The 26,479-nt window shown below is 34.1% G+C and overlaps 4 protein-coding genes across 4 annotated transcripts; 2 read left to right on the top strand and 2 right to left on the bottom strand.

Moving 5' to 3' along the window:
* The first annotated feature begins 617 nt into the window (after positions 1-617).
* On the top strand, positions 618-1,076 carry LOC139883626 (17.3 kDa class I heat shock protein-like). The gene has a single exon (XM_071867779.1). The coding sequence runs from the start codon at positions 618-620 to the stop codon at positions 1,074-1,076; it is 459 nt and encodes a 152-aa protein (XP_071723880.1).
* A 387-nt stretch (positions 1,077-1,463) lies between these two features.
* On the bottom strand, positions 1,464-3,391 carry LOC139883625 (probable RNA 3'-terminal phosphate cyclase-like protein). Its single transcript, XM_071867777.1, has 6 exons — positions 3,187-3,391; positions 2,952-3,098; positions 2,670-2,848; positions 2,399-2,574; positions 2,048-2,261; positions 1,464-1,673 (listed from the first exon to the last, which is right to left on the bottom strand). The coding sequence occupies exons 1-6, from the start codon at positions 3,389-3,391 to the stop codon at positions 1,464-1,466; spliced, it is 1,131 nt and encodes a 376-aa protein (XP_071723878.1).
* A 1,992-nt stretch (positions 3,392-5,383) lies between these two features.
* On the bottom strand, positions 5,384-9,764 carry LOC139883632 (serine/threonine-protein kinase Nek5). The gene is made up of 13 exons (XM_071867784.1): positions 9,667-9,764; positions 9,503-9,569; positions 9,342-9,407; positions 9,201-9,247; positions 9,073-9,118; positions 8,893-8,973; positions 8,765-8,807; positions 8,625-8,674; positions 8,142-8,223; positions 7,990-8,039; positions 7,807-7,880; positions 7,553-7,604; positions 5,384-7,453 (listed from the first exon to the last, which is right to left on the bottom strand). Exons 1-13 carry the CDS (start codon positions 9,762-9,764, stop codon positions 5,384-5,386), a joined length of 2,826 nt encoding a protein of 941 aa, XP_071723885.1.
* A 10,168-nt stretch (positions 9,765-19,932) lies between these two features.
* Positions 19,933-21,465, top strand: LOC139883636 (uncharacterized). The gene is made up of 3 exons (XM_071867789.1): positions 19,933-20,030; positions 20,304-21,009; positions 21,202-21,465. The coding sequence occupies exons 1-3, from the start codon at positions 19,933-19,935 to the stop codon at positions 21,463-21,465; spliced, it is 1,068 nt and encodes a 355-aa protein (XP_071723890.1).
* Positions 21,466-26,479: the final 5,014 nt, after the last annotated feature.

The raw sequence follows: 26,479 nt of genomic DNA on the forward strand, positions 1-26,479 counted from the left end.
GTTTGTTTGGTTAACGAAAATACATGAGAGATTGAAAAAATGTTATAGGTGAAACGTGAGGGACGAATCACGGAAGTATACATTTTCTCCTAAAACTTTGGATGGAACAAATTACTTTGGTAAAACTTGGTCCCTCACGTTTAATTTATTGTCTTGATTGTCCCTAATGTACAATTCTGTTCTGTTATTTTGTCCTCACGCTTGGCAAGGCCCACATTCGTCGAGGGCCCACACCCGGCTTATCACAAGTCCGGCCCATATTCGGCATGGCACTATTGTGGCCCATAATTAGATCGGGCCGTATGCTAAATGGCCTATATTTTGTGGGGCCCATATTCGGTATAGCCCAAACGCGTACATTCGTTAGTAATGGCTTATTGACGATTATGCCCATTAAAAGCATTTTGCTACATTCTGCAAACAACTAGAAAGACTGCGAACACTCGCGATCTTTCCACTTTGATCCTTCAAGTTTCTGGTAATCTCCTTTTCCCCCCTATAAATTTCATATCCACCACTCCATAGCCGATCAAGTTGAAAATCAGCAATTGCATTCTCAAAGTAGTAAAAGACACTATCACTAAACAAAACCTCTTTCAATTTCGTTTGTTCAAAATATGTCGTTGATCCCAAGTTTCTTCGGCAATCGACGGAGCAGCGCGCTCGACCCATTCTCGCTGGACGTGTGGGATCCATTCAAGGATATCCAGTTCCCCTCGTCCACGGCGAACGAGACCTCTGCTTTCGTCAACACTCGCATGGATTGGAAGGAGACACCTGAGGCGCACGTGTTCAAGGCCGATCTCCCCGGGCTGAAGAAGGAAGAAGTGAAGGTGGAGGTGGAAGACGACAGGGTGCTCCAGATAAGCGGAGAAAGGAAGGTGGAGAAGGAGGATAAGAATGACAAGTGGCATAGGGTGGAGCGTAGCAGTGGAATGTTCCAGAGGAGGTTCAGGCTGCCGGAGAATGTGAAGATGGATGAGATCAAAGCTGCCATGGAGAATGGTGTTCTCACTGTCACCGTTCCGAAAATTGAGCCTAAGAAGACCGACGTTAAATCCATCGACATCAATTAAGCAGCACCAGTCGAGTCGTTTGTCATGTGAGTAACAAACAAGATCGTTGTGTTTAGCGTCATTGTGAGTGTCTGTGTCAGTCAGCATATATGTAAAGTCCTATTTGCTTAATAAAATCAGATTTGTGTTATGAACCAACAATCAGCAACGCATTACGAAAATCAATGATGCAATTATCTGTTCCTTCCTTTACAAGTAATCTATCAGAAATTTTACCATTTCAGAAAAAAACAACCCAACACATTTCAAACAAGAACAGGGAGTGACAACATAAATCATTCTACATGTATTATAATATAGCGTGGAAACACAAACAAAGTTAATTTGTAATGAGGGCAAAATTTAGAGAGCTAACCAAAAAAGAAAGTTAAAGAGATAACAACAATATCATGACACCTTTCTGGATAAGTTTGTTAATCCGCTCCCCAGGCCTTTCACTATAACTGTACCCGTCGCTGGATCTGGCTTTATATCAAATGTGATTCTTAGAAAGTCCCTGATCACTCTGAGGGTTTCTATTCCATGTGGAGACAGCTTTCCTACGCGGACCTTCGACATATCTCCCGGACACAATGCACAAAGAAGAAACAACAAGCCCTACAAACCACATATACAAACATGATCAGCAAGAATAATTGCACTGTTTGATTTAATTTTAGTCAAAAGAACCCAGCTCATGTTTTAATCCAAGCTAAGGTTTTGTATTAGCTTCCAAGGGTATAAGATCATAGGCAATAGTTCTATTCCTCCCAGCATAAAATTTGGCAACCCATAGCAGATAGTCTCATGGACTGAAAATAGACTGCCAATTTATCACTTAATTATAGTGAAAAACCCCACCTGGTTCGTTATATATTACAGTATTACACTCACGATTAATGTAACAATAATTCAAAGTGTAGGGGAAAAAAGGAGGGAAAGGAGGAATAGAAATAAATAATCTTAAAAGGATGAATGTGTTGAATATGAACCTGGTGCGTTGAATCTACCACTCCGCCTTGTTCAATCTCTTCAAGAAGAGCACATGCAATATTCTCTCCAACTTCATCTGGAGGTGTCAGCATTGGCTTCTCATCTTCCATCTCGCTAACATCTTCCTTACGCTCATGCGAGACTGCAGTATCCACAGAGATGCAGCATCCTGTAGTAGTGTGTGCCACCAGTGAAATGCCATAACCAGGTGACCTGAAATCGAATATCCTTCTCATGAGCTGAATTGTTCTAACTAACAAAGGCTCCAAATTTTAATCAACAAATAGGCAACAGATTCATCAACATTTTGAAAATGCATAAAATAGCAACATATGGGGAAGAAAGCTTACTCTCCAGCTTGGTCTCCAGATCTATGATCAGTGAATATGAAAACATTTGGGAGCAAATTATTAAATATCCCACGAGCAGCATGAACCATAGTATTTTCGAATTGGACCGAAACTTTGGTTGAAAAGGTAACCCCTCTAATTTTCCCAATCATGCCCACATCGGTCAAATTCACTGCCTGCAAAGCAGCAGGTTATTAGAACAACATATTATATATTCATACATACACATGTACAGTACAGAGCCGGCCAATACGAAACTCAGAAGACTCACTTTCAAACTGTGAACAATTGGCAGTGACAACTGAACCACACCACCACCGAGAGGAGGAACACCACGGCTCACAATTTTTAATCCCAATCCTTCAGAAGGAACTCCAAAACGGCTTAACAAAGGTAAAGTTGTGGACCGGAAAGTATCAACAGATGGGTCCTTAGAATCATTTGTAATTCCTGTGCATAAGTTTCATTAAAACAATTTTGAGTCAATGTCTCTAAACACAAGAAAATGTAACAACATAAACTCCAAACAAGCAAAAGAGACATACATACATACCTGTAAGCCTTATGGAAAGGGGCTTCTTAGCAAACAGACCAAGTAATATCAATGGTTCCAAAAAATAAGCAATAGACCTGCTAGTGCCACAATCATGGCTACATTTTCCTCCCACGATAATCCCAGGCTTGTACTTAAACTTTGTACCTGAGAAAATGTTATAAGCATAAATCAATTAGATATATCCTTACAATGGAGGGCAAACTGACTAAAACTAATCTAAATTAAAGTATACCGGTATCGTTGATTTGGACGATGCAATCGTCGCAAATGCGCTCGATGAGACGAAGGAGTGAAACCTCGTGTGGGCGGAGACCCGGGATCGTCTCGTCGAGACGAATATCTTCAACCTGAATCGGAGTGGAGGTGAGAGTGGCTAATACCAGTCTTACTCTCATGTTTTGGCTTCCTTTAAGCTTCCGGTAATCAATCTTCCCCATTAAATTGCCTGATTTACTTCTAGTTTGTCGCTGCTATTTTTTAGGGTCTCTCCGGCTACAGCCGAGAACCTTGAGACTAATCCGCTATAAGAGAAAGAACAAATTTGCAGAGCTGACAAATAGCTAAAACCCTAAACCTCCAAATGTTCGACACAAGAATTAGTATCAACTAGTAGAAAGATCAAAGAACCAGAACTTTGCTCTGATGGGCTTCCAATTGAGCCCACGTTTTTTGAAATTGAATTGGGCCCGTAACCAACTTCCTTTTGTGGGAAATGGGCCGTCTTGGAAAAAGAAATTCGTAATATCGGTTCAAGGAAGTTAAATCGGTTTGTTGATGTCGATTGAGTTAATCGATTTAAAAACCGAATATCACAAAAAACAATCGAAAATCATTCGATCAGTCCATTTCGTTTACATTTTTATTTTTTTTTCGGAAATTGATCGATTTTGATCAATATCATCTAGTCGATCCTAAGCAGCTTGATATATTTATTTGAGAAATCACAATGTTATCCTTTTATCAACAGCAAGATATAAGATTAATCAAGATTGAGTAATCAACCTATCATATTATACTGTATATAATAAAACAGAATATAAAAAACTTAAGAACACCTATTTTTAATATAGTATAATTTTATTCTGAAAACATATTACACTATATTTAATTCTTTTACATAACTTTTTTTTTTCTTTTTTCATTCTCCCTAATATGCTTTGGATTTCTTTGTTTTTTCAATACTCTTGATTGAGCAACATGAGTGTTTCAGCAGCAGCAATAACTTCTGAACTCACTCCCACCGATCCTCTCATTCTCTTACCGGAGATGAATCTTCCTTTTGCTGATCCTGTCACCAAATTCGAAGGAGATAGCTCACTGTGAGAGCTCTCCTTATTCATTTCGGCTTTCACACGATGAACTCTCATATGCCCCCATACTGCATTAATACTTTTAAATCTCATACCACATTCAATGCAAGCATTCATTATGCAGTCTAAGAAAATGAAAGCGACAATAAAATTGTGGATTACTGATCGAGAAAATGCGACTTTATATCGGCAATTGCGCTTTTAAATTATGGTAAAAAAAATACTCCCCCTATTTTGTCAAACTAATGAGATTTTTTGACTCCATTTGACTTTTCACAAAAGTAATATAAAGATTTTTCTTGATTAGTTTATTTTTTATGACTAAAATTTGATTCTCTCCAATCCAAATTTGTTTTACTATACTTAGTAGTATAAGCATTGTAAAATCATTTTACAAATAATTGTAATTGTTTTTATTTTGTTAAATTATGCAATCATTATAAACAGTTCATCACATTGAAATAAAAGAAAATAAAAACAAAAATCTACTCCCTAAAGTACATACAAAAATAATAGAATTATTATTAGAAGCCCAAGCTCCCTAAAGTGTTGCAAGATTACCATCCAGCTCCTATAACTTAACCACGTAACATCGCCATCCTTGAACTCCGGTTCCATCTATCAAATGGTCCTTGACGTTACACGTCGTCGTTAGATTTGCGACCTATCAGTTAACGTCCCGTTAAGTTTCCCCCTGGCATTTGACAACGTATCCAGATTCCAGAGACCAATCTCCACTCTTTAAAACGTTGGGAGGCAAAATTTTATCTTTGCCATTTTTCCAGGGACCTGAACAGCAAAGAGCTCCAATTTGAGAGGGAATTTGTTTGGTTCCTCGTATAAATAGAGCTTGAAGAGAGCAACCATTTTGCATTATTGAATTCAAACATGCATATACCAAATACCGCTATATATCCTTCCTTACGATTGGGGTTGAAGACAATGTCGTGTGATATGTATATGGTCGGTCGATATGTACACAGAAAGAATTACAAATTCAAGAAAAAGGAATCAGACCTGAACCTGACTATTGCGTTTAAAAAATTCAAATGGTACTCTGGTATGAATACTTTTTAAAATGCTGCAAGGAAATAGATATGGCTTACTTGGTTCGACTGATCAGGTGCTCCGACCTGATTCATCAATCATCATCCCTTTAAGACTCTTTGCTAACCAGATAGCTGTTTCCCTTGGGGAGACTTTATCTTTCCCGAAAGGTTTTAGAACAACTGCTAGCTCTTCCAATCTATTATGCTGTAATAACTCTGCAGATAGTTCTAATAGCCCTTCAAGTGCTTCAGCTCTCTGCCTGAAAGATTTCACATCCAAAATTTCCTTCGCCGGAGGAGTTTCCTCTTCCGTCGTGGGCTTGATTTGGTCGGAAGGAACAGGGCAATGGTTCCTTGTATCCATTTCTTTGACACTACAGAGATCGGATGTATTTTCAGGTGTTTTAAGATTCTTGTTTCTAACATCGAATTCTTCCCTTGAAGCATTTATTAGCTTTCCAACATCTATATTTTGCCCTCCCATCTCCACTACGGATTCCTTCACAGCTGACTCACTCCCGACACGGAAACTGCTATGCCGTATAACATGTATGACGTCATCAAAGACCGATGGAAGCTTTTCGATTGATGAAGCTGTTTGGATCTGTGAATTGGGTGAGGCGACAGAAGGTGTCATTTCCACAACAGAAGATAATAAGCCTTTACGATTAGTAAAACTATCATCACCTCCAGTAGTGGACTCTAGATTTGATTCAATCCTACCACTACTTGTTCTGTCAATACAAGCGATTTGGTTCAATCCTTCATTATCATCACTAGACCGCTCTCTGCTACCACGTGTTGGGGTTGCATCTGGATTTGATTTACCTTCAAGCTGAGTGATTTTTGGAGTGTCTAAGGTCACCGAAGGAGTTTGTAATGAGGGATTTTGTAATGAGCACGTAAGGGAATTCTGACTGTTCCATACAGGGGAATCCAAAGCTGCATCTGAACTCGACTTCCCAACACCAGACGTGGTATTTAGGAGATCTAAGGCTGTCGGAGGAGATTCTACCAAACGCGTAACAAATTCTTGTCTGATATCCGGAATGTTTGCAGGTATCTTGGAATGTGAATGTAATGAAGGAGATAAATCTCCTAAGCTTTCGGGCCTGGTGGGTATGTCATTATGGGAAGATATCTGCTCGGTCAGATCGACAAAAGGAGTTGTTGCATCATCACAAATCTCATATGCTTGAATCGTCAATGAAGACGAAGCTGAAGTGCTACTATCTGTTTGTAGTCCCTTGGAAGTGCCAGTTTGAGCCTTGTTATGACTTGGGATAGGAATAAGTGAAAGTTGCCTATTGGGTGTCTTTTCTGGCTCCTTAGTCACTTCTGTGGGGACCAGCTTAGGGATATTTACCACCGTACGTCCTGGAACTGGAAGTAAAGATCGTTTAACCACATTGGAAGGAGGAGTTTTTTGCCGGGACTTAGAAGAAAGTCCGTCTTCGTGTTTCGTAGGACCGGATGGAGGAATCCCTTCATGCCTAGGTTTGGTCTTCAAGGGTGACTCGATCACAGGTTTCAAAGGAAATGATCCTTGTACTCGTTTGGAGGGATCTAAGGCTGCTTTTGCTGTTGCTATATCTGTTGTGTTGGAGTTTAAAGAAGGTTTACTGACTTTATTAGGTGAAGCTTCGACGACATTAAGTCTCTGAATCAGTGCACCTCCAAGTTTTGTTCGGCTACTTCTCATCGGGGAACTACTTTCTCTTGCTTTACCTTCTTTTAAGGCCATCATTATACTCTTAATGGTTTTGGGATGTTTCACTTCCAATGGAGCGTTGGATCCGCTTTCATCTTTAACAAGTTTGACAGAGGAAATATGCAAACTATTCTCTTCTTCACTAGTCAAGGGCTGATCAGATCCATCTTCATCATCAATCGAAGCCAATTCACTAGCACTAGTATGTTTGCTGTTTGGAACACTTGGTGAAGTGTTTCTATCACATGAGAGCAAACTATCTTTATCACTAGTTGAACTATTGCTGTTTTGGCTTTCGGCCATATTTCTTCGAGTATCATGAGATGCGGAATTGGGCTTCTCTCGCAAAAAGCCAGTCGGGGGATTCAAGGATGGACGGAACTGATCAACATAAGCTTGCAGATAAGGATGCTTCAATAGCTCGGATGCCTGACCAGAGTGAAAATTATGAATGTTAGAAATTTAGAATAAAGTACAACAGCGACAAATTCATCAAGTTGAAACAGTAATCCCTAAAAAGGTACTTACAGTTGGGCGATGTTCAGGATTCTTTCTGAGCATGCCCTTGATGAGTGTCTTCCTGTGTTTGTAACATAAAAATAAGTTTTATTGTTATCTATATTTGAGTCAAATCAGCAGAATGAAAAAAGTAAAACCGTCATTGAACAAAGAGTTGACACTATCAGCTACATTCCCCTACATACAAAGAGGGAAAAAGGGAGAAGAAAGTGAAAAGACAGAGTCGCACATTTTCAAGTGGACAAACAGTCACAAAAACTTACAAGACTGGAGAGTAGCATGATGGTAAAGGGCCAATAGATGAGCGATTAATCTTGCTTATCAACCCTGCCATATCCTGAAACCAGAAAAATAATAAATAAAGCAAATTACAACATTTAGTGATAAGTAAGAAAAATGAAAACTTGCTCGACCAATATTAAGTGGAAATCCACGAAAAAACTTACAAAAGCCTTAAAAGCCGGACGATGAGCAGCCATCTCATAAACGCAGCATCCTGTTTGACGATAAACCATGTAAGGTCATTTTTTTATACCTTTATACAAGGTCAATGCAACGCATAACAAGAATACACAAATGCATAGATAAAGATACATACCCAAGGACCAAATATCAGACTTGAAACCATACGGAATATCAGCAAGAAGCTCTGGACACATGTAATTGGGAGTTCCAACCACCTGGAATGTAATTAAAAAAGGAACATTTAGCTCCCGTATTTTTCTTACATTTCCTCCATATTAATGCCATTGAGATTCAGGATCAGCACATAAATGAATATTACATTGTAGCACTAAGCTAAAAAGCTATATTGATCTTTCCCTCAAAGAAGGAGTATTAGCTATGTATACTACATTCCAAATTATTTGAATTGATCATTGTTCCAACATGGAACAGTTTGATTGCTAGCCTCAATATCAATGTAAGTCATCAAGTGAGGGGTCATAGTATAAAATATCACTGAGTTGAGCTCATCAGTCTAGCTGAAGGAAAGAAGTAGCATAAACTCTGTTGTTTCAACTTTTCAATGATAATTATAAAGCAACGACAAACTTAAAAGAAGCTCACAAATAATACATACGGAGGAAGCCAAATCATCTGCCTTTAAAGTTTTAGCAAGTCCAAAATCCCCTAAAACCAGAAGGAAGATAAGTCAATTGGCAACTCCATTCAACTGAAAGGAAAAACTACTAGATCAAAAAAGATGAAGTTAAAACTCACCCAGGCGGATATCTTGATCTTTGGTAAGAAAAATATTTGAACACTGGCAACAATATTAACTCGATGGTTAGTTAGTCTTGCAATGACAGCTAAAATTTCCTTGACATTCAAATTCCTAGAACACGTACCTTTAGGTCACGATGTAGAACATAATTTCCATGGAGATAGTCAACAGCTAACAGCAATTGAGTGAACCACTTGCAGAGTTTCTGAGAAATGCTTGGTGTATTAGCATGAAGGCACAAGCAAAACTTCAAAACCCATATGAGAAAGCTTTAAGAAAAATATCTTCAGAACCAAAAAAGTACCTCCTCAGGGAAGTAAATCCCATTCGATTTCTTCATCAGCTCAGCCCTGTTACAATTACAACAGCGAAATGAATATAACAACAAATAAAGTACATTATGGAAAAAAAATCAAACTTTTTAAAGCTCACATGTCTCCTCCCTCGCAGTATCCAGTGACAATGCAAACATAGCAACCCTGCATTACCAAATATCACACTTATTTATTTTTCAAATAGGTAAAAGCAGTGATGTTTCACATTTTAACGAGTTAACATACAAGGAAATCTTACTTTCTCAACCCAAGCTTCCTTGAATTCAACAATATAAGGATGTTGAATACGCGCAATCAAAGCCATCTACACACGAAAAAATCCACCAGAATCAGAACACTACACTGAATGAGAATAACAAATCTGCTTAGATATCTAAACTAAGGATACACTGCATTGACCTCTTGATGAGCAGATCTCCGGCAACGTTCAGTTTGCCGTGCAAGCCGGATCTTCTTCAACACATACCTAAAAAAGAAATTAGAACAATCAAACATCAATGTATCCCTCAAACTAGCTCATTCGCAATATGAACAAACACTACATATAGACATTTTGAAGTTACTTTTTCTTTTCAGCTTTGTGATGGACGAGAATGGCGGCACCAAAGGCACCACGACCGATCTGCTCCATGATCTCATAATGATCCATTCGAGACTCCATATCTTCTTCTTCTTCGTTCCCCGAATCAATCAATCAAATAAATTAGTACAAATCTATTACTACAACTCCAAGATCACTGCATTTTCTTAAGAAATGGCGGAATCGCCGATCGATCGAATCAATACAATGTCAGTTTCCTAATTCATTGGCTGTTTCTTCGCTTCGGTTAGATTTTTCATTCATAACGCATTTGTAATGAAGAGAGAGAGAGAGAGGTGGTTGAGTGAATGAGAGATATAATAATCGTTTCGTCAGTCAGTCAGTTTATACTTATTTCACACTTTAAAAGTAAGTAAAGAGTACTGATCTCACTCTCTTCTTCATTTTCTTTGTTTTTCCCTTTTTGTTTACTTATTACAGAGACTGTGTGGGGATCGACATGTTTGGATTCGATAATATGTACAACAATATTGGATTTCTCGTCATGTTAATCAGGGAAACCCCACAAAGAAACTAATCTAGCGAGAAATATATTACTGTCTTTGAATAGTTATATGGATTAATGGTCTAATGGTTAGGCATCGTTTTCGTCATCGATAGATTGAAGGTTAGAATTCTATTGGAAATGTAAAAAAAACAAAAGTAGTTATTTATAACCATTATTATTATCTGCAAATATAGTAATATGATTTTATAAATGAATTTAAAAAGTCAAAATAACGTCTATTCGAATGTGGAGGGAGTAATATTTGATGAAAATATTTTCGAAAAGATAAATGTGTGTCCGTAAAATACTGGTAACATTTTATACTTACTATGACGAATCTATAATATAGATTCATCGGTACATCATCACGCTTAGACATGGTCAGGGAATCGAATCGAGTCAAAATCAAATCAAATTGTTCGATATGGTTTCCGTTTCGGCACTGATCAGGAACTGGAAATTTTATGTCTCCATTTCGATTTTATTTTTTTAAAACTTATTTGAAATTGAATTGGAATCGTCTACAACGAAATCATGATTTTATTGGGTTCTATAAAATTTTCAATTTAATTTGATTTCATAAATTTAAAACCCATTAAGTACTAATTTTGAATCGGAATCGGACCTTGACTATAGCCACTACACTATAGTTTAAATAATGGCTTTGTTCCATTCATAAAATGTATGTCTTTTTTTTATATGGTAATGCAAGTCCTTTAATTTCATTTTAGATGAAAATTTCACATCTATACCACATTACAAAAATGACAAGTATACGTGAAAAAATAAAGTGTGTAGTGTGTGTGAGTGTGAGTTAATTACTTGATCATGGGTATGCTTAAATCCACGCCGACAAATCCAGCTGGTCTACGAAGACTCGCAAAGGTCTCATAAGTCATATATATTCTATAATTAAGGAAGGAAATAATTAAGTACTGTTGGATTATTTTTATAGATTTTTTGGGAAATTATAATTGTAGTAGTCGATGAGTGATGGTGATATTTGGAGGATGTATGCCCTACTAACATAGAGAAATAGAACCCACGTCTTTTATTATTGCTTTCTCTCGAAATTAAACAGTATTTTGCTGAGTTCAATTCCACACAACAAACGAATTTATGAGGTGAATTAGTTATTTACTTATAGATAATTAAACAGAGTTTTAATTAGGACTGAACAAAAATAACAAAGTACAAAAAGAAAGATACAAAAAAACGAAAAGAGTTGACAAAGCAAAGAACCATGATTAATTAGTGTATTATTAATTTCAAAGGAACAAAGCAATGTGCATCGGAGATGAGGTATACTGTTTTTGCACATAATACAAGTGAGCTTAGCATGTGCTTTGCCTACTTTCAAGCATTGGACTTCCCAACTTGTCTCTGAATAATTAGTATCTTACCACAGAAAGCAACATGCAATTCCTCATTTTCATTAGTTAAAACAACGATATTTTATATGGGTGTAATCGTCTTGCTTTAAACATTTTTAAATATGTGTTTTTTAGTTAAGACTTTCAATTCGCAAGAAAATATCTTTTAAAAATATTTAGAAGAAAACGTAGCTCTTACATACATAAAACAAATACACATTTACATATATTAATTAGGTTAATTATATACATTATCACGTGATGTGTATAGATATATACCAAATATATATAGTCAATTGTAGCTCGAGTGATTAATACAAAACATGAAGAAGATGACAATGTTCCATATCTTCTGGCCATATAGGAAGCTAGTGAAACTCCAAACTCGATTAAATAGGCTGTGAAAAGATTTCAAGGCTCAGAATTTTGCGACAATCCAATATGTTCTTATTGCTATTGAATCTGAGAGGACAATAAAGACATCATTCGTGGAATATTTTTGATACCGTTAAAAACATTATTAAGAGGTAGTTTCCCACTCAATGGAACATATTCCCAAGTGAATGAGATACTAACCGACCACAAAACCAGCTATCTTCTTGTTGATGTTTCGAGATCTTCATTGTTCAACTTGCTAAGATCGAATGTGATCTTTGGAACATTAGCTAGATTTATAGAGCTATTTGTTTAAGAAATTATCGACTCTTTTTGAATTGGTTATATATGCAAATTCGCATATGATCGAGAGGCTCGCCAGGCAAAATAACTTGTAGAAAGATTTCATTGCAAAAATCATTTGAAAAGATGTAATTCTCAAGGCTCAAAATTTACGACGACCCAATAAGTTCTTATTGCTATTGAATCCGAGAGGAAAATAAAGACATCGTTCGTGTGATATTTCTCATACCGTTAAGAACATCACTAAGAGGTTGTTTCCCACTCAATAGAACATACTTCCAAGTGAATGAGGTACTTACCGACCACGAAACCAGCTATCCTCATGTTGATGTTCTGAGCTCTTTGTTGTTCAACTTACGAAGATCGAATGTTTTCTTCAGAACATTAGCTAGATTTAAAGAGTTATCTGTTTAGGAAATTAGTGACTCCTTTTGGGTTGGTTATATATGCAAATTCGCATATGATCGAGAGATTTGCCAAGCAAAATAACTTGTAGAAAGATTTCTTTACAGAATCATTTGAAGGGGAAGAAAAATAAAAACATTTATGATGAATAAATAACTTTTTCAAAATTAGTATTTTCTAATTTTGATTACTTTTTATTTTTAAAAGAGAATTTTTCCTAAAAAAAATACCACTTCCATCTTAAAAAAAATACTACATTGAAAACTTTGAAAACTTAATGTATCCGATTATTTTATTATCCATATACTTTTAAAAGTAATGTGTATATATACAGTAAAACCTCGATAAATGAATACTCTTGGGACCAGAAAAAAATATTCGTTTAGCGAGATTATTTATTTATCGATAAATGATTTTTTATTAATTTAAAGGTTTTTTTTATTCAATACGAGCAGAATAATCCTCAAGTTTTGCTGGCGCTAGGAAAAATAAAGAATGAGATGAATTTTGGTGGGAAAAAAAAGCAAAAAACTATAGACTCATTTTTTGTAAAAGAATGACTTATTGTATGAACATTGTTGCTTGAAAAAAAAAATCTCTATATATTTATATATATATATTTTTAAAATGTGATGATTATTCATTTATATTTACCTAGGGTCTTTAAGGATTTCAAGAAAATTATTCAATAATGCATTTAACGAAATTATTCATTTAGCCTCTTAGCCCAAGTCGGGACCGGGAAAAATTATTCATTTGTCGAGGTTATTCATTTATCGAACATTCATTTATCGAGGTTTTACTGTATATATATTTAAAAGTCAAAACTATTAAAGAAGAAAGAAATAATAATTAACTACTGTCTTTATATGCGATAGATTTCGATATTTAGGATCTATCCTACAACAAGATGGAGAGATTGATAAAGATGTCGCTCATCGCATACAAGCGGGATGGGCAAAATGGAGAAAAGCAACAGGTATCTTGTGTGATAGACATATCTCAAGTCGGCGCAAAGGGAAGTTCTATAGAACAATAGTGAGACCTGCTATTCTATATGGAAGTGAATGTTGGCCGATAAAGAAACAACAAGAGCACAAGGTTAAGGTTGCAGAGATGCGGATGTTGAGATGGTTGAGTGGACTTACATTAAAAGATAAAATCCAAAATGAGACTATTAGGAGAACCTTAAAGTTGCACCTATAGATGAGAAGATAAGAGAGGGTAGACTTAGGTGGTTCGGGCATGTGAGACGTAGACCTATAGATGCTCCGGTTAGGAAGTGTGAGGATATAGATATAGGAACAGAGTGGATAGGAAGGGGGAGACCTAGACTCACGTGGGAGAAGATAATTAAGAAGGATTTAGAGTTATTAGATATTTCAGAAGACTTAGTAGAGGAGAGAGGGGAGTGGAGGCGGAGTATTCATGTAGCAGATACTTTATAGATAGTTTAGTTAGTGATAATAGGTTTATTGTTAGGTTTATTTATAGGGTATATATTTTAGTTATAGATTAGTGCTAGTTATATATGTTTTTATGTTTCATTAGATGATTTCATATATATATATATATATTATATTACATATATTATATATGCTTCGGAACACGGCATGTGAGTTACACATAGCTCTTGTGTTTAAAAGTTGAGGATTCATATAGCCGACTCCACACGGTGAAATTGAGGCTCGGTGGTATCGTCGTAGTATTTATATATTAAGTTTAATATCAATGATTCTACCTTTCCGATCTGTTACCTAGTCTTCACACAAATCATTTTCCTTTGTAAGATCACGTTAGTAAAGTTAGAAACTATACATGTTTTCTGGTTTTTCTACCTAAGTATATGCTTAGAATCTGTTTAATTATGGAAGTATATGATTAGTGTCCTTAAGACCATTTTTATTGTCAAATTCAAATATAAAATTTTAATTTTAATTTTGGACTTTTGTGAATGACACGACAAATAAATCTCACATCTTTCTTTTTCCCATCAAAATTTTTTTTGAAAGTTCTTCTCTTTTCATCCTAACTTATATTTTTTAATATTTTATCATTGAAAATGTAGGACAATACTACTTATCACCAATCGATCTTTATTATCATTTTAATTTATAATTATTTAATTAAAATTGAGATTTAAATATTAAGTTTATACGATGAAATAAATAAATTCATATTATATGAATCTTAATTTTTTTATTTTTTATATGTAACTGGCAATGATTGGGGATTTAAACTTGAGTTTAGCAGATGCTCTAATCATTCATACGTGTAGTTTCCAAAAGGCCACGTTGACAGCAGATTTGTTGCGATACGAGAAACGTGGTGGTCCTCATAGTTTGCTTAAATTTCAACTTGATTAAGTCATATTGCTGATCCCCACCTACCTGGAATGTCATATGCCTTTCTATTTTTCGTCCACATCTAATTCAATTCTTACCTATATCTTACTTTCTGAAACAATATCTTGTAATGAAATTTCTATATCGAAATGCGAAATGAGTTATGAATACAAAAAAATAGTGGATTTTCTCTACTCTCTAGCTTGATTCTAATTACTACACTGGAGGAAATTATTGATTTATTATTTTATTTATTTTGAAAGATTATTAATTTATTATTATCAGCCACTTTTAAGCTACTGCTTATAATTATGGTTTAAGCAGGCTTACATAATATTGTTGTACCATTAAGACAAAAATTAGTGATATACATTTCCGAGTTAGAACATGATGAATTTTCTTTAATAATGATTGATAGCGTCCCCCCATTCATATGAAATCTACCATAATTTTGACGTAATAATGACATTTCAGGTCCCTACACGTTTCCTAGATTAGCAAATGGCTCCTAAAACTATACTTAAAAACTACCTGGGTCCCTAATCTTTACTCGTTAGGTGACGTATCGCGTCGTTTGCAGACGGACGATCACGTGGCAGCTGTTTTATGATTATTTTCCACGTCATATGACGTTTAACGGCTCGCTACTGACATATCAGTCACAGTGACGGTCATTTTACGCCAAGGACACAGCTGCTAGACGGAAGGATCCAGGTGAATGAAAATGTAGTTTCGGGGATCCAGTTGCAAACTTAAAATATGATAGAACCTTTCTTCCACCCAGATTCACCAAAGAATGGCCCATACTGATATTAGCATGATTGTGGGCCCGGCCTACATTATGAAAGTACCATGACTTCATTGTAGAATGGATTTGGCACTTCTAATGACCGGAGGTTCATTTGGCCATCTATGAGGCCCAAAAATCAAAATTATGGATGATAATCATGATATTCCAATGTTTAAACTTAATAAAATAACTACGCCTTCAGAATAAAAAGTTTAACTTTCTAATTAATATATAAAATTTCTATTAAAAACTTCATTTTATTTCAGAGAGATATGGCTATTTTACTATTATTTTTCTCGAGCTTTTTTTCATGTAGTATCATATAAAAATATTTTAGACTAAAATAAATACTCCTTATCGGTTAAAGGCTCCAAACACTAAACTTAGTTAGCAGGAGTATTTAATTTAATGTCATGAATTGGATTTGGTCAACCACTTTGAATGTAAAATTTGACTGACAGTTTCTATGTCGAACAAACAATTCCGGTCGAATATGTTCAGAATTCAGATCCTAACACACTTGCAAATATTCAAAAAGGCTGTAAAAAAATCACTAGTACTATACATATGCACAATTCTGTTAATTAGTAATTACATATGGTTAATTACTTATATGCGGATTAAAATATGTTTGGAAAACGAACAAACATGTCTAAAGCAAGTTTGGAACAACGACGAACATGCTTCGGATGCTAGACGAAACGAAAACCAATTACCAGCTGCTTCAATAACTAAGCTAATTGCTTACGAAGCATAGAAAGCGTAAAGGCCAAGTTTCTTGAAAACATACAGATGAGAAAACATCAAACTAGGGTTCTTTATTGATAATTCATAATAGTCTGCTGAAAACAAAATAATAAAATCTTTAAATAACCCTGAAAATAAAGAAAAATGCAACCTGATAAAAGAAAGTGATCAGCTAAAATAATCGGTATGTATTCAACAGTCTCCATCACACCCTTCTCTCCAATGAAAGAAAATCTTCCGTATCTTGCCGGTGCCGTCATGATGAAGAAATTATGTTTAACTACTCATAAACACGCTTTTTTAATCATAACGTCATCGGCAGGAGTCCATGGAGACAATCTTACATTGGATTGAAGTGGATGGAACCTATTGAACATGATTCAATTAAAAAAATAGATATGAACAAACAAACAATGCATGATCTCTAACAAGCAATAGATATATAGTTTAACCTAATTATTCTATTTATTTTATAATTCATATATAATTGTCTACTGAAAACAAATAATAAAATCTTTAAATAATCTTGCAAAATAAAGAAAACGAAAACCCTAGTAAAAGAAAGTGACTCAGTTATCTTCTCAACTGTTCTTCAATACATTGCAAATGATCCGAGTACTACGATGGTTTCTTTGGACCAGACCAGATCCCCCTAATCCCCCGAGAAATGAGCATTAGCTCTTTCTATAAGAAAAGATTCAAAGACACCTGATCATTGTTGATCGGCCCAAACCCTTTCCGTCAGCTTCGATTTCCATGTCGATTGCATGCAGAAAAGAAGAAAAGAACGATATATTATTCAACAGGCTCCACCCCTCCTCGACTCGGTGAAAAGACAATCTTCAATATCTTGTTGGTGTCGTCATGGTAAAGAAATTGTGTTTATCGACTCATAAACACGCTTTTTTAATCATAACGTCATCGACAGGAGTCCATGGAGAGAGTCTTTCACTGGATTGAAGAGGATGGAATCTATTGAACATGATTCAATTAAAAAAATAGATATGAACAAACAAGCAATCCATGCATGTATATGATCTCTAACAAGCAATAAAAAATAAATAGTTATGATTTATTAATGTTATACAACCATAAAACCATTAATGAGGAAGAAGGAAACGTACAAGGAATGACGAGGTAGGAGGCCGCATGGGTAGGGTTGAGAAAATCCTAATGAAATCAACTCATCTTATATGGTTGATTTAACTTGTAGCTCAAGTAAACGAACCTTGTTGAATAAGTAAACATATCGATCGAGATTCACCAAAGAATGGCCCATACTAACATTAACAATATTTTGGGCCTAGCCCATATTATGAAAGTACTAGGACTTCAACAACTCACTTTAAAATGGATTTGGTACTTCTCATTACCAGAGGTTCGATTGGCCCAAAAGTCAAAATTATGGATTATATTCCAATGTTTTAACTTTTACTTTATTATTTGAAAATTTTAATTTCTATTAAAATATATAAATTTTCAATGAGTTTACTGTGTGTATATATAAATATATATATTTTTCAGAGAGATATGGTTATTTTTTACACTTTTTTTCTTTATTTTTGTTTCATATACAAATATTTTAGACTGAAATAAATATACTTATCTACTTAAAATATTGTATCAAAAAAAATAAATATCTACTTAAAATAAAATAGGTGGTGAGAGTGAGATTATTGAAAAAGTAACGGAGACTGGTTGTCTGACCCAGACAACGACTCGTTGTCGCACCAGAAATTGCCATTGGCCCCTATATGCATTGCGTCATCGCTGATGTGTACAAACTATAAATTACGAAATTGCCATTTTTGAATAAATTACTTTTCTTTTCAGTACAAAATTTTCGCCGACTTGACACTATCGAGTTTTGACCCAAAGAGTAATTTTCCTTCCACTTACATCCTCGAAGACTAGCAACAGTGTTAATTAAGACCCTGTAGAATGAACAAAATCAATTTAGCTAGCTCAAGTTTGAAAATGAAAAAAAAATGTATGGGTTAAAGTCTAAAGATGGCGACAGAATCATATTAGTCTACTGCATCTGAAACCTAATTGAAGTCCAAATGATTCAATTTGCTGTCTAAAATAAAGTTTCATTTTCAATGTTTATGAAATTTAGGGACTAGAGTGAAATTTTCAGTATTTCTACTATCTTTAGAAATCTGAGATTGGAAATCTCAGTATTTACTTTTATCTACTAACTTTAGAATTTCATTTTTATCTTTTTTTGATAAAAAAAACTTTAGAAAATTGAGTATAGCAAGTTTGTGATTATCATTTTTTTTATTTGGTTACAATTTCTTGTTTAAGATGAAGACGATACTTTGACCATTAAATCATTGTTCTAATCGATATTTTTAATTGTGTTTAAATGGCCATGAAATCACAATCATATATATCTTCTTTTGATGTTAAACGACTATATATATCGAGTCTCCAATATGTTAGAATCTTGATGTGCATACAATTCATTCGAAACAATCAACTTAGAACATTGACTCGAGTTTATCTATTAAGTTAAGCCAATTTCTTGTTCTATCTTTCCAGTAAAATATATCTTATTAAATTAAAATTTTAAAAAATAAAATTATATTATTAAATATTATATTTTTATATATTTATATATTTTATATAAAAAATATGACAATTAAATAAAGAGGGAAGGATTAGTAAAAGTAAAATAAACTAATAAAACAGTCACGTAATATTTTCTTAACCGAATATATAATAATATATTTATTTTTTTAATTTTTTTTATCGATTTTGTCCATTTAGTTTAGGCATATTCGAACAACATGAAATCCGATAATTATAAAGTTGGAATATCTAGAAGCGGTCAAGTACTGTAGCTTTGCATGATGTCATCCTTGTTGAATCATTTTTTTTTTAGATGAAAGAATTCTTGTTGAATCATTTAATTAATGAAGTTGTATAATCTTCATTTTTGGAAAAATAATTTTGTAAGCTGGTAAAAGATGACTATTGTATTGACTATAGACTGAAAAAAGACATCAAATATTTTTTAATAGAAAATAGAGAACATTCTTTAACTTCATATATTATTCTTAAATTCATTTGATATATTGGGTCGAACATTGACTAACAAAATTCTTAATGTAACAGAAATAAAAAAATACGTAGTCAAAATAACAATAATAAAATAAAAAAATAATAAAAAATCTTTTGTAACAGTTATATGCCGTATTAAGAAGTAAAAAAAAAAAAACGCGCCAATCGTTGACAATAAAATATTATATTTAGAAAAAGACACGCTGGAATCCAACTCAACGAGTTCATTTAAATACCAACGGCCACTTTCTTCTTTCTTATATTCATCAATTCCATTCAATTGAAATCCCTAAAAAAAAAGATTTTTTATTAGCGGAATCCCAATTACGAAACAATGGAAGGAAAGAGAGTCGTCATAGTTGGTGGTGGCATTGGTGGTGCTCACGCCGCCGTGTTTCTTCAGAACGATTTTGATGTTACCCTCGTTGACCAGTAAGCAATTCAATTTTTCTTTAGGTTTATAGCTTTTGCGTCTTCTTCTTCTTCTGCTGATTGTATTGGAATTTGATTATATAAGCTCAATTGATTATGCCAGTGATTGAATTGAATGATATGAACAAATTAGGTTTTTAGGGTTTATTTGTTTAGGATTATTCTATCTGCGTATTTGGGCGTTCATAACTCTGTTCTTCATCTAGCTGCAACTGAGCACTAGCTGAAAATTAGCATAAATTGATTAACAAAATTTCCGTATTAAAATTGCAGGAAGGAGTATATGGAGATATTATGGGCAGAATTAAGGTCAATGGTGGAACCAACTTTCTCGAATAGATCTGTGGTTTACCATAAAGACTACCTGACCAAGGGAAAGCTTGTAACTTCAGCAGCAGTCGATATAACCGAAACGGAGGTGCATACGGCCGATGGAACACGAATTCCGTTTGACTATTGTATTATCGCCACTGGGCACAGATACAATCTTCCTCAGAGTAGAGATGAGAGGATTAAACTGTTCGAAGAAGATAACGACAAAATAACGGCTGCAAATTCCATTTTGGTGGTCGGAGGAGGTCCCACAGGAGTAGAACTTGCTGCTGAAATAGCAGTGGATTATCCTGGTAAGCAGGTGACTCTTGTACATAAGGGTCCTAGATTGATGGAATTTGTTGGAGAAAAAGCTTCTAGAAAGGCTCTATCGTGGTTGAAATCAAAGGGTGTTGATGTCAAGTTGAATCAGACTGTCGATCTGGAGGGGAAAGATGCAGATGGCTGCTATGAAACCTCTAGTGGAGAGAGTGTAAAGGCGGATTGCTATTTCCTATGTATTGGAAAACCGTCTGGCTCAGGATGGCTGAAAGAGAGCATGTTGAAGGATAAGTTGGATGGCAAAGGAAGGTTGATGGTTGACGCTAATTTGAGAGTTGAGGGACATGCAAACATTTTTGCCATCGGAGATATTACAGACATACCAGTAAGTTGTGTTGTTAATAATGACTAGATAATCAACTTTTCAATGAATTTTAAAAACAAAACGACTCCTAAGAGTATATTGGAATACCGGGGGAGTACATCTGTTGAGGGACATGCAAACATGATGCATTATTGGATCTTGTTGACTAGTTTATATATTTACATTATAATATTATGCATGATTTCTTCACAGGAACTGAAACAAGGCTACTTGGCTGAAAAACATGCTGGGGTGGTTGCAAAGAATGTTAAGGTATTGACATCAGGTGGTGGAGAGCAGAGCAAACTGGCGGTTTATAAGGCAGCAGGTGCTGACGTGGCACTTGTCTCGCTTGGTAGGAAAGATGGCGTTGCTCAGTTCCCGCTTGTGACCATCAGCGGCCGCATCCCTGGAATAATCAAATCAGGTGACTTGTTCATTGGCAAAACCAGAAAGCAACTTGGCCTGCGCCCTTGAAATTACCCCATCCATCCTTAACATTATATATACAGCTTCTTTGTATTGTATTGTTTAAAATGTGTGATCATGATTGATTTGTGCTTATTTGGTTATTAAAAATGTACTCGTAATAGTCGTTCTGGTGTGAAAGTTCTTGTCCTTGGAACTGCTGTAATTCAAAGCAATCTTAGTATAACCGAGAGGACTCGAGGAAGACTCGAGCTAGGTATAATTGGAGGTTAATTGAAGTCTGCCAATTAATGTTTGATACAACTGAGATCGATTATTAATAACTCGCTCACTAACTCACTTATAAGGCTTCAGAATCAAAAATTCAAAATCACTTGAGGAACGAACACCAACCACCTGCTTCAACAGCCAAGCTGGATGCTGAGGCAGCGTACAAAACGTAAATGTCTAAATTTTTTGAAAACAAACAGATGAGAAAACCTTAAACTATGGTCCCTATTATTTTCGCATCTCGATCAAGTAATTGAGCTTCGATGTTTATTACATCAGATGAAATTGGTCATTCAAATCTAACGGCATTAGATTTGTCGGAAATCATGCCTAGCTGGCAAATAGAGCCAATAAAATATTATATGAATCATCAGACGTGGATAAAAAGCCCATTCTTATTCTTCTTATGAAAAAAATTATTAACTGACAAGGCTCCATTTCGGATAAATCTAACGACGTTAGCACTGAACGACCAATTTCATCTCTTATAGTTAAACATTGAGGTTCGAGGTTTGATTACTTTATTTTCATATATCACGGTGATTTGAGACGTGAAAGATATAGAAAGAATAATATATTTAGCTAAATCCCTCCTCATTTTTATAAGAAACTATATATTTGCATTAGTTCATCAGATTAAGAGAGATATAATATCAGACCTTGCACTTCTTTCCACTCAATACGTTAAACATCAGATCGATAAATATTACTCCGTAATGATTATACACAATTACTCCAATGTGATGATCATCATCAATATGTACTACTAATTTAGAACTATTGTACTCTTAAATATTTGATCATATTAGGGAATATATATATATATATACTACGATTGGACTCGTGCTAACGCGTGAAACTTATTTTAAAAGTCACCGTGATTCCGAGAATGAATAAAAATGTGATAATATATATGTTATTTATTATTGATAAAATCAAAAGCGAAATTAATGAGATCTTTAACCATGTGTGGTTAAATTTAAAATATTAATTGTCGTGTGAAAGTAAATGAAGTTGAAATCAAATGAAAAAAATGAGGTTGAAATTTAAAATTAAACTTATTTTAAAAGTCGCTTAGGATCTCACGTGCAGTATAGAAATCAACCATTATGACGTGCTTAATTATATGCTTATTGCATACTACTAACCCTGGACTTGATTTGCGTAGAAAAATCGAAGCTTAATTTTTGTCCACAATAGCAAGTATATTTTTTAAATGGGACCATGTGTCTGCAAAATTCAAAGTTAGAGGATGAAAAAATAAATAAATAAACTTCTCGGTTCGACCGACATAACCGAATTCAGTATAATCCACGAGTTGAACTGGGTAGAAAGCAAATGGTGTGGAAAGATGGGAGTTGCATTAGCAATCAATACTTAAAAGTCTATTCTCCCCCCAAACTTTCCACTCCACTACGCTAAAAGAAAAAGGTCAGAAATGACCAAAGAGATCTTTTCGATAAGGCTACGTCCCGCAGGAACGAAACGGTAAAAAAAGCTTTAAATGGACTTTACCGCCGCATTCACCGCCAGCCTTCGATCTATGTGTTTGAGGCTTTGCACGATTTTCGGCTAAAAAGGGGATCTCTTCGATGATTCGAAGAAGAACGAACTTCAACATGTTGCTGGTAGGTATGTCTATAGTACCTCATTTTCCTTGATAATAATTGCTCGTCTGGATGGAATTTTGACTCGAATCTCTTTTTACAATCATTCATTTTTCACAATGGTGTATGCAGATGAAGATCCAACTACTGCAAAATTTCCAGGCCTTACTCATCGATAACAAACAAGACTATGATATTAAAAAGTAGAATCGCTCGTAATTTTATGATTGTTTTTAAGAGTGAGATAGATGTGAGATTCGATAAGTGTTTTTTAAGTGAAAATGATTGTTTTGGCATATTTGATTTTGGATTTTTTTTTTGAAATTATCTTTTGTTATGAACAATCTCGTTATGTATTTTAAGGAAAAAATGATGGACTCTCTTAATATATTTTTATTGTTAAACAAAATGTACGAATGAGGGACATGCGAGTAGAAAGAAGGTTCAAATTATAACTTTTTGCTGAAATCATGAATTACTCGTAAGAAAAGACTAGAGTAAATAGAATTGGCATTTTTTCAATGTAAGTGTTACACCGAATACATAATTTGATGCTACTATTTATTTACAATTCTAAATTGTTTCATAAAAAAAGGGGAATATTTTTTGCCAAATGCACTAAAAGGTACTTTTTCTGGCGGGATTTTTTCTCACAAATAATAATTGGTGATTGGAAAATCTTGTGGCAAAAAGTATTTTTTAGTAGATTTGGCAAAAATTGTAGTGTATTTAGCGTTACCCAAAAAAAGATCTAAATAATTCTAAGTAACTTCATTTGTCACGAAGCGTACTTGGATCTTATGGGCTTTTTCACTTTGGGCTTCAATGTTTTGGGCTTCAATGTTTTGGGCTTTATTCATCTGCTTCAGACAAGTCCTTTCAAATCAGTATATATATACAGACAATTTACAATCGGTTCAATAAAATAACGAAGCGCAAATAAGCCACCGATTCTAAATCAAAATAAAATCACCTCGAATGAAGTAAGATTAGCGAGATTAATCAACCCAACTAACCTCACGAGCAGTAAAACAAGGAATTAAGCAGTAACAAAAGTAAGTAAGTGGTAAAAACTCGCGTGCTATTATGCATGACAGCTAAAATATCAATATTTTCTGACCGTATTAAACCGAATCTTGAGCTTTTAATATAAGAGCCAATAAAAGTAAAACGAGAGTCAAATCACTCAATCTGAAGTCCCATCCGAGATTAAAAATCACAATAACTACTTCTTATCTTCATGTAGTTCATGATCAGAATTTCTATTCATCACCGATTCTATTCCCAGCTGTATATTATTATAAGTATATCAAAATCGATTATAGTAAAATCTTTCATGATAATAATTTTTTCTTTTTGATATGATGCGATTACAAGAGTAAAAGTTATGGATGATTATATTAATCCAAAATAAATAACCATAAATATATACATATGTATTTTCTGTCTTCAAAACAAGGTATACGGTTAGAAGTGAAGAAAATCAAATATAAACACCCTAAATAAAAAACATATAAACGTATCTAATAAAATAAAAAATTGAAAAATAATTACACAAGTTTAAAAAAAATATTTGTTAAAAAATCCGATATTTATATAGGAGGGATGATCCTCAAAACGAAAATATAGTGATAATAGTATTTGAGATCTGGACTAAAATCTTGTCCTCTAAATGAGAATAAAAAAACCTTTATCGTGTACCGATTCATGGACATGAAACAAACAGAGGACCAACAACTTCAATTCTTAATAAATTACTGCATAAAATTATTAAAAAAACTGTTTTCAAGTCTTACATTTTGATTGCAACTTATCAGAGGCTTTACTGATTTCGAATCGAGTCTTGCCATCATCATGGTCGATATGCTAATTGACTTTGTTTTACACATTTCTTGAAGATAATTGGGACTCTAATTCTTAATTAAAACGAAATATACAAATAAATAAAACCTTCGTGATAATATTAATGCTCTATCCATCTAAAAACGTAGTCCGAAAATCTTTAAATAAAAAGAAAAAAATCGATTTTTTTTTATATTAAGGAGTGGGTGAGAGGCAGAATATTATTATTAATAAAATTATTATTATTATTATAAATCTTAATTAAATTACATCTACAAAGTGCAAAGTTATCATAAATAAATCTTAGTTTAAAACTTTCAAAAGAAAAAAAAAAAGCTTAATTTACACATGATATATCATCTTATTCTTCTGGGATAAACTTAATTAATTAAGAGTGATGAGAAAATAGTGCACAAAATCGACCATTTTCATACAAATATGTTGGTAACCAAAAAAGGAATTAAAATCAGAAAACAGTAGTAGTAGGTAACAACAATTTACTTTAATTAATTAACAACAGTAGTACTAGTTATATTTATTAGAGGACGCTGGAATCAAAACTGGCGTCACTACACAAGATCACGATGAGACTGTTATTAATTAACCTGATAAAGCAACTTTTGAAATGAAATTTCCAGGTGGTGTGATGACGTGGCCTTGACGAACGTCATTTCCAGACGGCGCCGTCACAGACAGCATTGGAGATAAAAAAATCTCTCTCTCCAGTCCAGATATGGCTGCACAAGCAATCATTTGTTTGGGTTATACCTTCAAAACCTTTCCTCTTCTTAATTAATTTTCTCTATAAATAGTTGTGTTATAGAAGTTGCATTTCTCTACACATAAGATAAAAAACATTTTCAGTAAATCTGAAAAATATAATATTAGAGTACAAGTAGAATTACTAGTATTGAAAAATAGATTAATCAAGGTTTAATTTGTGTTTGACTAAAAATGGTCGTGGTCAAAGGAAAGTCTTTCTCTGTTTCATTGTTGATGGTATTGTATTTGATCATCTCCTTGCAATATCCATGCAATCATGCAGAAGCTGCAATTTCTTCCGTTGAGCTTATAAACAGAAAGGTATGAAATTAGATTGTAAATTCTCTTTTCTAATTTCCTCGAAGCTAATTTCAAATAAATAAATAAAAATTCCTTGAAGTTTTTTTTTTCCCTTTAAATAAAATAAGTTTTGATAAATATTTGGATATTATTTATACGTATTATTGTTGGTTTAATTACTTATAATATTTTGGAATATTCATTCACTATGTCTAAATCATTTTACTTAATTAATTATATTGTGGGAATTAAATTGCAGATTTTGGATGTGTATAAGGTGA

This window comes from Rutidosis leptorrhynchoides, unplaced genomic scaffold (genome assembly GCF_046630445.1).
Source record: "Rutidosis leptorrhynchoides isolate AG116_Rl617_1_P2 unplaced genomic scaffold, CSIRO_AGI_Rlap_v1 contig429, whole genome shotgun sequence".
NCBI classification, from domain to species: domain Eukaryota; kingdom Viridiplantae; phylum Streptophyta; class Magnoliopsida; order Asterales; family Asteraceae; genus Rutidosis; species Rutidosis leptorrhynchoides.